At 43.6% G+C, this 12,172-nt stretch overlaps 2 protein-coding genes across 25 annotated transcripts in view; one reads left to right on the plus strand and one right to left on the minus strand.

Moving 5' to 3' along the window:
* CTPS2 (CTP synthase 2) overlaps window positions 1-3,454 on the minus strand; it is a 144,485-nt gene extending 141,031 nt beyond the window's left edge. For 4 of the 21 annotated variants that reach the window (XM_073355916.2, XM_073355817.2, XM_073355908.2 and 1 more), the window contains exons 1-2: window positions 3,353-3,450; window positions 1,690-2,039 (exon numbers count right to left, since the gene is read on the minus strand). In XM_073355916.2, the coding sequence (XP_073212017.1) occupies window positions 1,690-1,766 (77 nt within the window). In that variant the 5' untranslated portion in view covers window positions 1,767-2,039; window positions 3,353-3,450. Of the gene's footprint in view, window positions 1-731; window positions 1,659-1,689; window positions 2,040-3,352 lie in introns of those variants that run through there. The other 17 variants (XM_073355936.2, XM_073355841.2, XM_073355832.2 and 14 more) reach the window with 8 other exon arrangements.
* Window positions 3,455-5,778: 2,324 nt separating this feature from the next.
* SYAP1 (synapse associated protein 1) overlaps window positions 5,779-12,172 on the plus strand; it is a 43,749-nt gene continuing 37,355 nt past the window's right edge. For 3 of the 4 annotated variants that reach the window (XR_012160276.2, XR_012160278.2, XM_073356017.2), the window contains exons 1-2: window positions 5,780-6,149; window positions 10,786-10,904. Coding sequence is in view for 2 of the 4 variants with exons in the window: in XM_073356017.2 (XP_073212118.1) it covers window positions 5,945-6,149; window positions 10,786-10,904 (324 nt within the window). In the remaining 2 variants the exon portion in view is untranslated. Of the gene's footprint in view, window positions 6,150-10,785; window positions 10,905-12,172 lie in introns of all 4 variants that reach the window. The other variant, XM_073356008.2, reaches the window with a different exon arrangement.

Here is a 12,172-nt window from a genome sequence, read left to right on the forward strand (position 1 = left end):
TAGGCCCAGGTGTCCTTGGCCCCCGCTCCCGCCTGGAGGCACTCGCAGCAGCTCTGCGTACTAGGCCCAAGTGTCCTTGCCCCCCCGCCTGGAGGCACACACAGCAGTTATGCTGAGAATCTGCAACAATATGTTGCAGAGTCAAACTGCCTAAAACTAAGCAAGGCCACGCAGGGCAAATATAAAAAAACAATGCTAAATAAAGCAGCTTTATGTATAGTTTAATAAATAATACAAAAAAAAAAAAAAACTAGCTGGAAACTGGATTGGCTGGCTATATGGATACTTGGGGCAGCTTGCTATTAAATAAGTATGCTAAAAAAAAAAAATGTATAAAAGCCTGTGTAACTTCCTGCTCTGTGTACAGAATATGAAATTCAAATCTCCCTGTACCTATTTAAAGCTTCAAATAAACTTTTCTGCTTCTCCACCCCGTTGTAACTATTGGGTGTAGCACACCGGGTAACGAACCACTCAAGCTGTTGTTCAGCCTCTCGGCACTGGGTGCCGGCAACAATAATATAGTAGTACCTCAGAGTTACGAACATCTCAGGAACGGAAGTTGTTTGTAACTCTGAAATGTTTGTAACACTGAACAAAACGTTATGCTTGTTCTTTCAAAAGTTTACAAATGAACAATGACTTAATACAGCTTTGAAACTTTATTATGCAGAAGAAATATTCTGTTTTTAACCATCTTAATTTAAATGAAACAAGAACAGTTTATTTACCTTGTCAAATCTTTTATTTAACCTTTCTCTCTCTCTTTTTTTTTTTCAGTAGACTTGTAGAACTTATAAGTTTTCCATACAGGAAAGGGAAAATAATCCATGTTATTAATAACTAACTTTTCTATGCTACTTTGAGGGGGTTTATTTTATTTATTTTTAAGATTTTTGGCCCCATCCACTTGTGTTTTGGACTTCTCCTCAACTGCTGTTGTCAACAGCATTTTGTGTCCAACCAAGCAATTTTCATCACTCTTTCTGGGAAAAAAAAATACTGAATTGGAAATGTTAAACAGACACTTATGCACGTCAATAACAATACACAAATGAGTAGTCCTATTTAATTCAACAGGACTACTCACTTTCCTGAGTATTTACAGGGTCACGGTCTTAGGACTAATCCTTCTCCTAATGAAGTCAATTAAAAAAACTCAAATTAACTTTAGTGGGACTTCAGGTTGCAAGGGCTCACAAAAACAACCCATTATTTTGCAATAGAATGAAAGAATTCAAAGGGGCCTGACAGGCCACAAACGCTGTTGAAAGTGGCAGCCAAACCTCTCTAGAGAGCTGTTCAAGCAGTCTCAAATAGACACAAATCAGATGTCAAGAATTATAACATTCATTAACCAGTCGCAGAACACTTCAATCTCTCTGGTCACTCGATTACAGACCTAAAAGTCGCAATATTACAACAAAAGGACTTCAAAAACAGACTCCAACGAGAGACTGCTGAATTGGAATTAATTTGCAAACTGGATACAATCAATTTAGGCTTGAATAGAGACTGGGAGTGGATGGATCATTACACAAAGTAAAACTATTTCCCCATGTTTATTCCCCCCTCCCTCAGACGTTCTTGTCAACTGCTGAAAATGGCCCACCTTGATTATCACTACAAAAGGTTTTCTCCCCACTCCCTCCCCCGTATTAGCTTATCTTAAGTGATCACTCTCCTTACAGTGTGTATGATAACACCCATTGTTTCATGTTCTCTGTGTATATAAATCTCCCCACTGTATTTTCCACTGAATGCATCCGATGAAGTAAGCTGTAGCTCACGAAAGCTTATGCTCAAATAAATTGGTTAGTCTCTAAGGTGCCACAAGTACTCCTTTTCTATTTTCTCCTTTGACTCGCATGGTTGACATGGCTAAGAAGTGCTCTGTGGACAGCAGTCTTTTACTTTCACTTTTAAAAGCCAAATTAGAAGCATTTAGTAGGTCATGGTTTCAGTTGTATAAATGAAAGTATTATTTCCAAAGATCCCATGACTTGTAGATGAGCAGAGAAAGAATCTGGCAAAGTTAGCTAGGAAAGGGAAACAAAACAAAAAACACTAAGGGTATTAGGTTGCCATATGCTCTTAATGAGCAGACTCATCCAAATACACGTGAATAACTTTACTCACACGATTAATTGCTTCTACTAACACAAGTTATTTTCATGGTTAAGTGTTTGCAGGATTGTACCTCAAACCTGCAGCATTGTATTGAAAATTAATTAGCATAACTGGTGAATTTTTTATTTACTTTCCACATTTCTGTTGGTATTGTTATTGAGTTGAGAACTGCAAATAGCCCTCAGCAGAATGGCTCATATACTAGATAAGTCATGTCCATGACTAGAAAGTTATTTGGCACTAAGATTTGATCTGTGACCTGAGTGTCAGGAGGAAAGCAGGAGGATCTCTGCACAGGAAAGCTACAAGCCTCCCATTTTTGTTGATAAATTTGCTAAAACTAATCTATGAGGATGAAGTCCATTAATAGAAATAATTTCTACAATTATTGGAATATATCCAATCATTAGACAGGAAGAGGCTCTAGTGTATGACTTAAAGATGTCTAAATATGAAAAAAATATTAGGAAGAGTGCAAGGAGGAATAAAGGCCCCATCTACTCTAGGAAAATACATGTTGCTAACAGCAACACCTTGCCTGGCTTCAATTAGTGCTGAAAAGAGTTCACCTGCCCATGTAGATGGACTCAAATCCTTTTCAACCCTATCAGAGATAGGGAAACATTATCTCTATCATGTTTTTAATCATGATGGTGAATCAGCTTCCTCCTCCATCCACACTACCAGTTAAACTGCTTCAGCAATGGGTTATTTTCCTAGTGTCCTAACATGCACGGGGGGGAAGGACTAGGAAATGGTGAAGTGTTTGCCCCGGGCTGTCACCCTGTCTCAGGCAGAGCTGGTGTGGCTCCTATGTGTTTACAGAAGAGGGGGGCAGTGACTGGCACGGCTCAGTGTACGGCCCTGACTACCCACGTGTGCAAGCACCACGGTGGTGCTGCTTGGTTGGAGGGGGCAGGAGCTAAACCCCCCTTCCTGTAACCCCAGAGTACTCCGGGGCTTCAGCCCGCCCAGGGCCACCTAGTGGGGGAGCCCGAGCGCGGTTATGGGCCCGCACGGCCCTGCCAGCGGGGGGGAAGGAGCCCAAACCCGCCGCTGCTGCTGCTGCTCTGTCACCGGGGCGCCTGAAGCAGCGCCGCCCCGCGGGGGAACTTGCCCGGCCCGGGGAGAGAGGGGAACCGGGGCCGGGGCCGCGGCCGGTCCCCCTTGCCCAAGGCCGGCGGGCGCGCGGGCCGGCAGAGGCCAGGCAGGCGGCAGTTACCTGGGCGCGCGCCGCGTCGTAGCGGCGGAGGCGGTTGCAGGTTCCTCCTCCCTGGGCCCAGGTGCCGAAGGCGGGAGGCAGAGAGGGAGTCTCCGGGCGGCCGCCAGGGGGAGCCCGCGCTGCAGCCAGCGCCGAGCCCGGCCCCAACTGGCCCGTAGGTGGGAGGGGGGCTCTCGAGGGGAGGAGAAGGGACCCGGGCAGGCAGTCAGAGAGGCCTGAGGTCCCTGGGTGAATGCCCCGTGCAAACCGTGCCCTCCATACAAACTTACCCGCTCTGCCCCGCGGGCACTTTTGCTCAGGCATTTTTACAATGATCTGCCTGCCCCAGCCTGGGGCACTTTTTGGCATGCACATGCATTTATCTCATCTCCCTATAAAGCCATGGAGCACTTTTTTGAATGAGCATTTTCTGTGATGAGGCCACTAGCTATATTTTTTTGAATATTGACCTTGAAAATCTCCCCTGGGTGTAGCTTGGAATAGCCCACTGTTCTCACCATACTACTGCTACTGCTTTCAAGTCTCCACAATATTTAAATTACTAATAGATCTTATTTTTTCTTGATTTTTCCAATCCCTTGGGAATTTCTGCTGAAGAATGTGAGTGACGCAGACAATGGATGTAAATGATGTTCGCACACAAAGTCCATCTCTCTGCATCGGGATTTAGGTCCTGATCATGCAGTTAAATTCACATAGTTGAACCCTTGCATCTGTGCAGAGTCCAGTTGACTTAATTGATTGGAATCTCACTCTGAAAAGGAATGAAATTTAAATATAAGGGTGAAAAGCGATTAAGAAGAAGAGTTATTAGAGACATGGTGCAACTGTTCCTGGTTTGAGGGACTGGAAAATAGGAAATAAAATGTTTGGTCAAATGCTACCGTCACATATTCTGGTGCAAGCTATTGACTCAAGATTTATAAGTAACTTCAGAATTATGGAGACTTACAACAGCAACATGGAGATCAGATAAGAAGATGCTTTATTTCACTACTGAAAGGGAAAGCAAACTTTTTCTAAAGGTCATCTTTCAGGGCTGATTTTGCAGCCACTGTGAACACAGAACTCATATTGATTTAAACGGGCGCTCCAAACACAATGCAGAATTGAGCTTTAAAAGACAGAGCATGATAAATTTCTCTCCAGCTTTGTTGATTGTTCAGTAGTTTTATTTTGTTAATGTAATTTTATATATAACGGAGATGCTTTTGATTTATTTTAAACATTCTCCTGCATCATTCACTGATCTGATTCTCAAAAAGAAAAGGAGTACTTGTGGCACCTTAGAGACTAACCAATTTATTTGAGCATAAGCTTTCGTGAACTACAGCTCACTTCATCGGATGCATACTGTGGAAACTGCAGAAGACATTATATACACATCTGATTCTGTGAGTGTCTCTTTCCTTTATGCTTACCTCTCAATTCTCAAAAGGGTCTCATCCTATTTCACCTTTCCTAACTTCACTTGACCACTACGTAGAGACACCATCATCATGGCAAATCCTAAAGGGATCTAGCCTTCTTGCAGATTCAGGGCCACCTGGATCATCTCTGGCTATATGCTTAAGGTGGTTTGGCTGTATATTCCATCACCAGCAATCTTATTGCACCACTGAAGCTTTTGGCACCCACATGATCACCAGTTGTGTAGCTGCACTCCTTGATACATACACTTTGGAATTTTTTGGTCTTCCATTATAATATGTCCATAGGGAGAAAGCCACCAAAACTTGGAAGACATTATCTTAAAAAAGCATTGTCGGGTTTAACACTTATTTTTACAGAGCCATAGTGCTTTATGGACAAACACAAATGACAGCACCCTGCCCAAAGCAGCATGCAATGTATGGTCCCGATTATCCACATGCTGAATTTTACACACGTGGGAAGTCCTATATGACTTCATGTGATTATTCATTAGTATGTAAAATTAAGTACACGCATGCATGATCAGGGCCTAAGTTTGCATGTATAAGATCAGTGGGTTGAGGTGACAAAAGCCCTGCATCATGGTGGGGAAATGTATTTATGTACAAAATAGCGTGTGTATGTAAAAACTAAACAAAACCCCAAACCGTGCCTTCGGCAGCGATGGGAGAACATAGTGGATCCCCCCCCCCCCCGCCTTTGCCTTCCAGGAACAGCGAGGCTGCAATCTTTTCGCACACGCACTTGCCATTGACTTCAATGAACAATCCCAACGTGCGAGAACTTGCGGGAGAGGAGGAAGCGCCTGCACGCAAATCCCCACCTCTCCCGTACCCCACTGGCTGCCCCCTCTCCTTTACTTCCCCATCGCTAGCCCCCCTTTCCCCCGGCCCACCGCTCCGCCCCGCCCCTCGCCCGCCTCTTCCTTCCCCCCTCCCCAGGGGAGGAACAGAGAGAAGGACCTACGGAGCGTCTCGGCCCCGTGACCTACGGAAGTGACGTAACCCGGATCGGAGGAGGGGAGACTCCGGCGTCCGGTGGTAGCGTTGTGCCGCTCTCGGGCCGTGGGCGCTTCCGTTAGAGCCGTTGGGAGCGGCGGCGGGGACCAGGAACCGCCGGAGTCCGGCACCGCGAGCGGCCGAGGCCGCCTCTTGCGGGATGCTGCGGGGTCTGGGCAGCTGGTTCGGGCTGGAGCGGGCGGGCGAGGAGCAGAAGCCGCCGCCCGAAGAGAGCGGCAGCCTCGGGGAGCGGAGCGAAGCCGGGGGCGCCGAGGGGGAGGCGGCGGCGGGCGGGGACCCGGCCGTGCGGAGCCAGGAGCAGGTGGATCCGGATCCGCTCCTCAGCCAGGCCAAAGGACTCGGCAGTGAGTGTCCGGCCCGCGGCCGGCAGGGGGAGCCGTCTCTTGCCCCGGTCGCGGGGCTGCTGCTCTGCGGGGACTCCGCGCACAGCCCGGCCCGGCAGCCCCCAGCCAACAGACCTCTCGTCCCCATTTACTCCCCCGCTGCTGGCACTTCCCCTCCCCCATTCCCGTCCCCCCACAGACTTCACGCTGCATCCCCCCAGAGATCCCGTGCGACACCCCGGTCTGCATCCCCCACGCATTGACAGGCCCCCTTATCCCTGTCTGCCCTCTCCCCCCCCCCACGCGCACACACGCCCATACTGACCAGCTCTGACAGCTGCTCTCCCCACAGATGCTGATCTATTCCCCCCCCCCGCCCCGTTAATCTGGCCCTGCAACGCGAAATCCTATCTCCTCTCCACCCACCCACTGACTCCCTCTATCCCCACCCCACCACATAGTTTATTACTCATCCCCATGGGACTTGCCCTCCTGCCTTCACACCCTCCCTGAGTCTCAGCCAGAGCCTCACAGCACAGGTTAAAGCTCTAAAAAGGAGCTTGGGGAAAACAATACACATGCTCTTTACACCATATTATAACACACTGAGGGTGGGAGAACTTCCTACAGGGGTTGTGGAAATAGAAATATCTTAATAAAGAAATACGGTCAGCTGATCGGTGTCTCTTAGGGTTTATCTGCACAGAAAAATTGTCTCACTTTAACTAAAGTGATGCAATTCCCTCTAAGTGTTGATGCAGTAATACAGATATAAAGGTCTCTTATTCTTGACTAGCTTATTACTATTTGGAAAGCAGAGTAAGCTATAGCAGTAAGTCACCTGTTCAGTAGTATAACTAAAGTGAGTTTTACCAATATGACTAATTCAGTTAAAAAAACCCACTGCCTTAACTGAAATAGTTATACCAGTACAATACATGGGTGTAGGCCTGGCAAAAAGGTGCTTCTTAAAAATCATGTTATCCCTTAGGCTCTAGTTAGACTATAGGAAAAGGTGCCCTTTTTTAAAATCCAGGTAATGTAGCTGTTGAAAACCACTCAACACCAAGTAGGCCCAGTTTAATACCTTTAACTTGATTTTAGCAGGTCAAGTTATAGCGTAAATGGGACCTATAACTTGACCTGCTAAAATCAGCTAAAGCTGTTAAATTGTGTCTACATTGGCATTAAGTGGGGTTTCAGTTCAGTTGAAGTGCCTTCTCTGTGTTAACTCCGGTGAAAAAACATCTTTTTCCTAGTCAAGACACCATAACATCTAATGTAGACACTGTTTGATAATTGTTTAAGGAAGGAGCATGGTTTACAATATCACCAGCAAACAATTTTAAAGGTGTCACATTGTCTATGTTAGCTGCTGAGTGGTGTTTCAGGTCGTCTTAGCTGACTTAATTAAAAATATCTCCCCATTCCCCACCTGCCCAAGTGAAGACAGGGCTAAAGCTCTTCAATCCTCAGGCTTTACCTCTCGAGAGACTCTAGTCATCTCTTTCACTTGCCTAGGCTTTGCAAATCATATATGAATTACATTCTGTGATATAATTGTGGCATAGGTTTATGATATGTACCCAGTTGACATGTATTGTTCTGCATTTTACAAATTTGGACCTCTTCTGTATCTCTTTCACCCTAACCAGGACTTTCAAGAGACATTCATGCAAATAAAGTTAGAAGCTGAAAATTAGGTGTCATTCTATTGTCTCAGCTCCAAGTTTCTGTGTTTCTGATGTCAATAATTTAGTTATCAAAACAATAACAATAGAATGTATGGGATGGAGGTGTTCTTAACAATTCTGTAATGTCACTGTGCACTGTTCAAGGGACACCACAAAATTTGAAATCATGGCACAAATTTTTTTAAAAAAAGTAGTTTTGGATACGAACCTTACCCCAAAGTTCCAGTGGCACATTTCTCTACTTTTTCAGTGTGGTTATTTCCACTGTTCCTATGAGAGACTGACTATATGAACTGCTCTCTGAAGTAAAAATAAACTGAAAATATTTTTTTCAAGTATTCTCGCTAATCTTTCAGTTATAGTGAGCTTTAAGTAAGCTGTTTTCATCAGACAGAGGCGTGGCTAGATTGATAGTGTTCCTTTAAACACCTGTTGTATTCGTGTCAGTTGGTGGGAGAAGTGATGTGTGCATAGAAAATAATATAGTGTAGTTTATGAAGTGCAATAAAATTTTTGCATGAAAAGTTTTGTATAGTACACCAAACTATGGCATTTTATTTTATTGATGTCTCCTCTGAATAAGTAAAGCTATAATCAGATAACATTTGGGAGGTTTGCTTTCCTGTACACTCTGAATGGATAAAACACAGAAGGCTCTATTCCCCATTAACTTGGTTGTGGTGGGGAAGCATTATCAAAGAGCAGGGTTTACAGTATCCTCTGAAACTTTGGAATTCGTCTGCTCTCTTTCAGAACCCATTTCTGCAGCCAACCCCCATTTAACAAGAATGATTTGTTCCTAAATTTCATGTTTTGCTGTGGGCTTTGTGAACTGCATTGTGCTAGAGTAGTGTAGATGTCTTGATTGGTTGTTCTGATATAGCTGGGTCCTAAAGCATAGGTGGCTTTGAATTTTCAATGGAAGAAAATTGGTAGCCAGTGGAAGGACAAATATGGGCTGATGTTCTTGTGATGGCCTGTCCTATTGCAGAAATGAATTATCACATTTTCTAAAAGAGCTGTAGCCTCTCTACTGCTGCCACCGTTAGACCCAGATTTAGTGAATATAATAATTCAATGAGAGCAAACCAGATCATTGAGAGCAATGTTGCATAGTAATCTGAAAGTGGAATAAAAGACATTTTTCATCTGATTCTGTGTGGCCTTCTCAGCTATTATAAAAAACTTGAGGTTTTGTACTACTTTGACAGTTGGAGGGGCAGTTGCCTTTGATGGAAAGGGGAGGTCGGTGACCCAGCTAATTCTGGTGTATAAATTCTGACTAGAATTATTTGTCTTGGCCAAAATGAATTTTAGTTGATTATCACTAGGCGTTGACACCTGTTTGATGTTGCTACATATGTAAGTGGTGGATCAGTAGTACATTTTGATAGATTACGTCATAACTTGTGGAGAGGTTCAATAATGTTAAATAGATAGCAATCGTATGTCCTATCTAATTAGGCTCTTATACTGCATTGATAGCCATGGTATCTAAGCATCCTTCCTGGGATGCATAAATGACATGATTAACAACTGTCACATGAGTTTATTTTTACATCCATTGTCATGAGGAAAGTCCCATTTTGTTCCTGTACACATCACAGTTTGAATCCTAATTGTAAATCATCCAGGGTAACAGATACCATGTGCTAGAGCTTTGTTGTCGCTGTTTTCTCGGTGGCTTTTCTTAGGAATAGAGGTTAGACATAGGAAAGTGTTTGGAGAAGTCATCTTCATTGAGTGTGTTTTTTTAAAGATTGGATGGACTATTGAATATTTCAGGAGCATTAGCAGTGTCATTTCTCAGAAGGAGTTGATGATGTCCATTAGTAGCAGACATCGGTCTTTGGTGGTTTTCACCAGCAAAAAAGGGCAAGGATCTGTTTCACAGTATTCCTAAAAACTTTTAGCAATTTATGTGTGGTCGAGCCAAACATCTGGGTTAGTCAGTATCATCTGTTTCCGATTCCAGCTCACTCTTCCTGTTCTGTTTACCCTGACACAAAAAGTTAAGAAGAACAACCCACTGTTTTGTATATGATAGTGAGGATAAAAGTTATAGCTTTTTAAAAAAAAAGTATTAAGTTAATATTCATGAAATTCAGATTGACTTGTAGACCTGAAGTTCTAGAAAGGAAAAAAAGCTTAGGTATTCTTTTTGGCAGAAAGAGTGGCAATACCTGAAGTGCCAGTTGTTTCTGAAAGTCAACAGTTTTTAAAGTTTCAGCTTGACCTTCCTGGAATGATTGAAATGTTTCACTCCTCTCTTCTGATGTCCCCTGGATTCTAAATCATATTCTCAATTATTCCTCTTTTGATATGCACCACTTAACTTAGATTTAAAATGACTTCTGCATAAAATCTGAGTATTATCAGTGTTAAATTGTACCAATTTATTGGCATCAGATATACTGAATCACTAGGAAGACTACAGAAAACTTTACACCTACTAAATCTATGTCTCTAGATATTTACATGGTACCATACACATAGTATCTGAAAAAATAAACTAATCCCACATCATTTCAAGATACCTCGATATTAAGTTGTTGTTTGTCACACGTTTAAAGGCTAGTGGCTTCTTCATGGTTTGTCTGAATATTATTTAAATTGTGGTAGTGTCTAGAAGCCCAAAGAACAAGATGAATGTCTCATTAAATGAAAAAGAGCTTCAGATGTGTAATAGCTTATCAGTTTTAAAAAAAAAAAAGTTTTGGCCAAACATACAGTTCCATCCCTAAGGGAGAAGAATTTAAAAAAGGATAGAAATATATAGTTCACCTGCAAAAAGGCCTTCTAGAGTACTAAGAAGCCAGTTTAAGCAATTCTGTTTTAGAACTTTTGTTATAAACATGACTTTCAGATTAGGTGTCTAAAAATGTACAAGCAAAGAAGAAAATATAACTAAAGAATTCGATATAACAAAATATTTACAACTCTAATCTCTTCATTTGTGAAAGATTATCTCTTCAATTTTGCGACTGCTGCTACAAAAAAGATATCTGAATCGGTTGCTGAAACAGCACAAAATATAAAGAAGTCTGTAGAAGAAGGGAAAATTGATACCATCATTGATAAGGTATTTTTTCTGCATTATGTGAAACTGATCTGTAATGTACTCCTAGTATCTGCTTTATTTCAAATACTGTTCATCAGCATCTGTATAGAGTGTCTGGGCCTGCAAAATGGTCTGCCTTAGACAAACCCCCAAAACTGGTTTTTAAAATTGCAGATTTTTAGGGCTGATTTCATATATTTCTTGAATAAATAGCTAAACAAAATTTGTTTTATCTGACTGAAGTGTTTATACAGAATGGGCATTTCAAGGAACGCTATTAATGAAAATCTCTCTCACAAAAATGTTATCACTATAGCAATCTTAACTGTAAGATTGTTTTAATATTTTTTATTTATGTATTAACTATCAAAGCATTACAATATAAACATGACCGGTTAATTTATATAAGTATTACAAAACACTGTTACATTATTGGGTGATGCTCACTTAATAAGCAGCTACTCAATCTTTTGTTTTCTCCTCATTGTTCAGTGTGTGGCCCTAGGTTTTATTTACTGCACACAAGCAACTTTAATTCTGACATTTCTTAACTCTTGAGTGCTGGACTTTGCAATCTTAATATTCTTTTAATATAGCTAGTTTATTTTTATTTTAAAAAAGTAAACTGAAAAACAGATTCCATCCTGTGGCATCATATTGCCATCTAATGGTTCACCAGCAGGGTTGGAACCTCTAGATCGGGCTCAGCAACCTATGGCACGCTTGCCAAAGATGGCACACGAGCCAATTTTTAATGGCACGCAGCTACCTGCCGAGTCCCAGCCACTGGCCCCGCTCAGCCTGCTGCCGAACCCAGGCCAAGACCCTGGCAGGCAGCAGCGTGCCGTTAAAACTCCTGCCTGCCCCGGCCTGCTCTTCTTCCCCTCTCCTCCCCCCCCCCCCTCACCCCCGCAGGGTGAAGAAGCTTGGTCCTGGCAGCTGCTGCTGCAAAGCAGACAAGCTCCCTCCTCCCCCACCTCTTCCCCCAGCATACTGAGTTCCTGCCCCTCCCTGCTGCCTCTGCCCTGACCCCTGCACCTCCCCACATACCCTCCCAGCCCTCTGCCCTGACCCCTGCACCCCCCCTCATACACACCCCAGCCCTCTGCCCTGACTCCTGCACCCCCCATGACCCCAGCCCTAACTCCAGCACCCCCACGCATACCCAGCCCCCCCACACCCCTTTCCCTGACTCCTGCACCCTCCTCACACACCCCATGTCCTGACTCTTGCACCACCCACATTCCCACCCCCACCCTGAGCACCAAACGGGAGCTCCTGCACCACCA

Source organism: Lepidochelys kempii, chromosome 1 (genome assembly GCF_965140285.1).
Source record: "Lepidochelys kempii isolate rLepKem1 chromosome 1, rLepKem1.hap1, whole genome shotgun sequence".
NCBI lineage: Eukaryota > Metazoa > Chordata > Testudines > Cheloniidae > Lepidochelys > Lepidochelys kempii.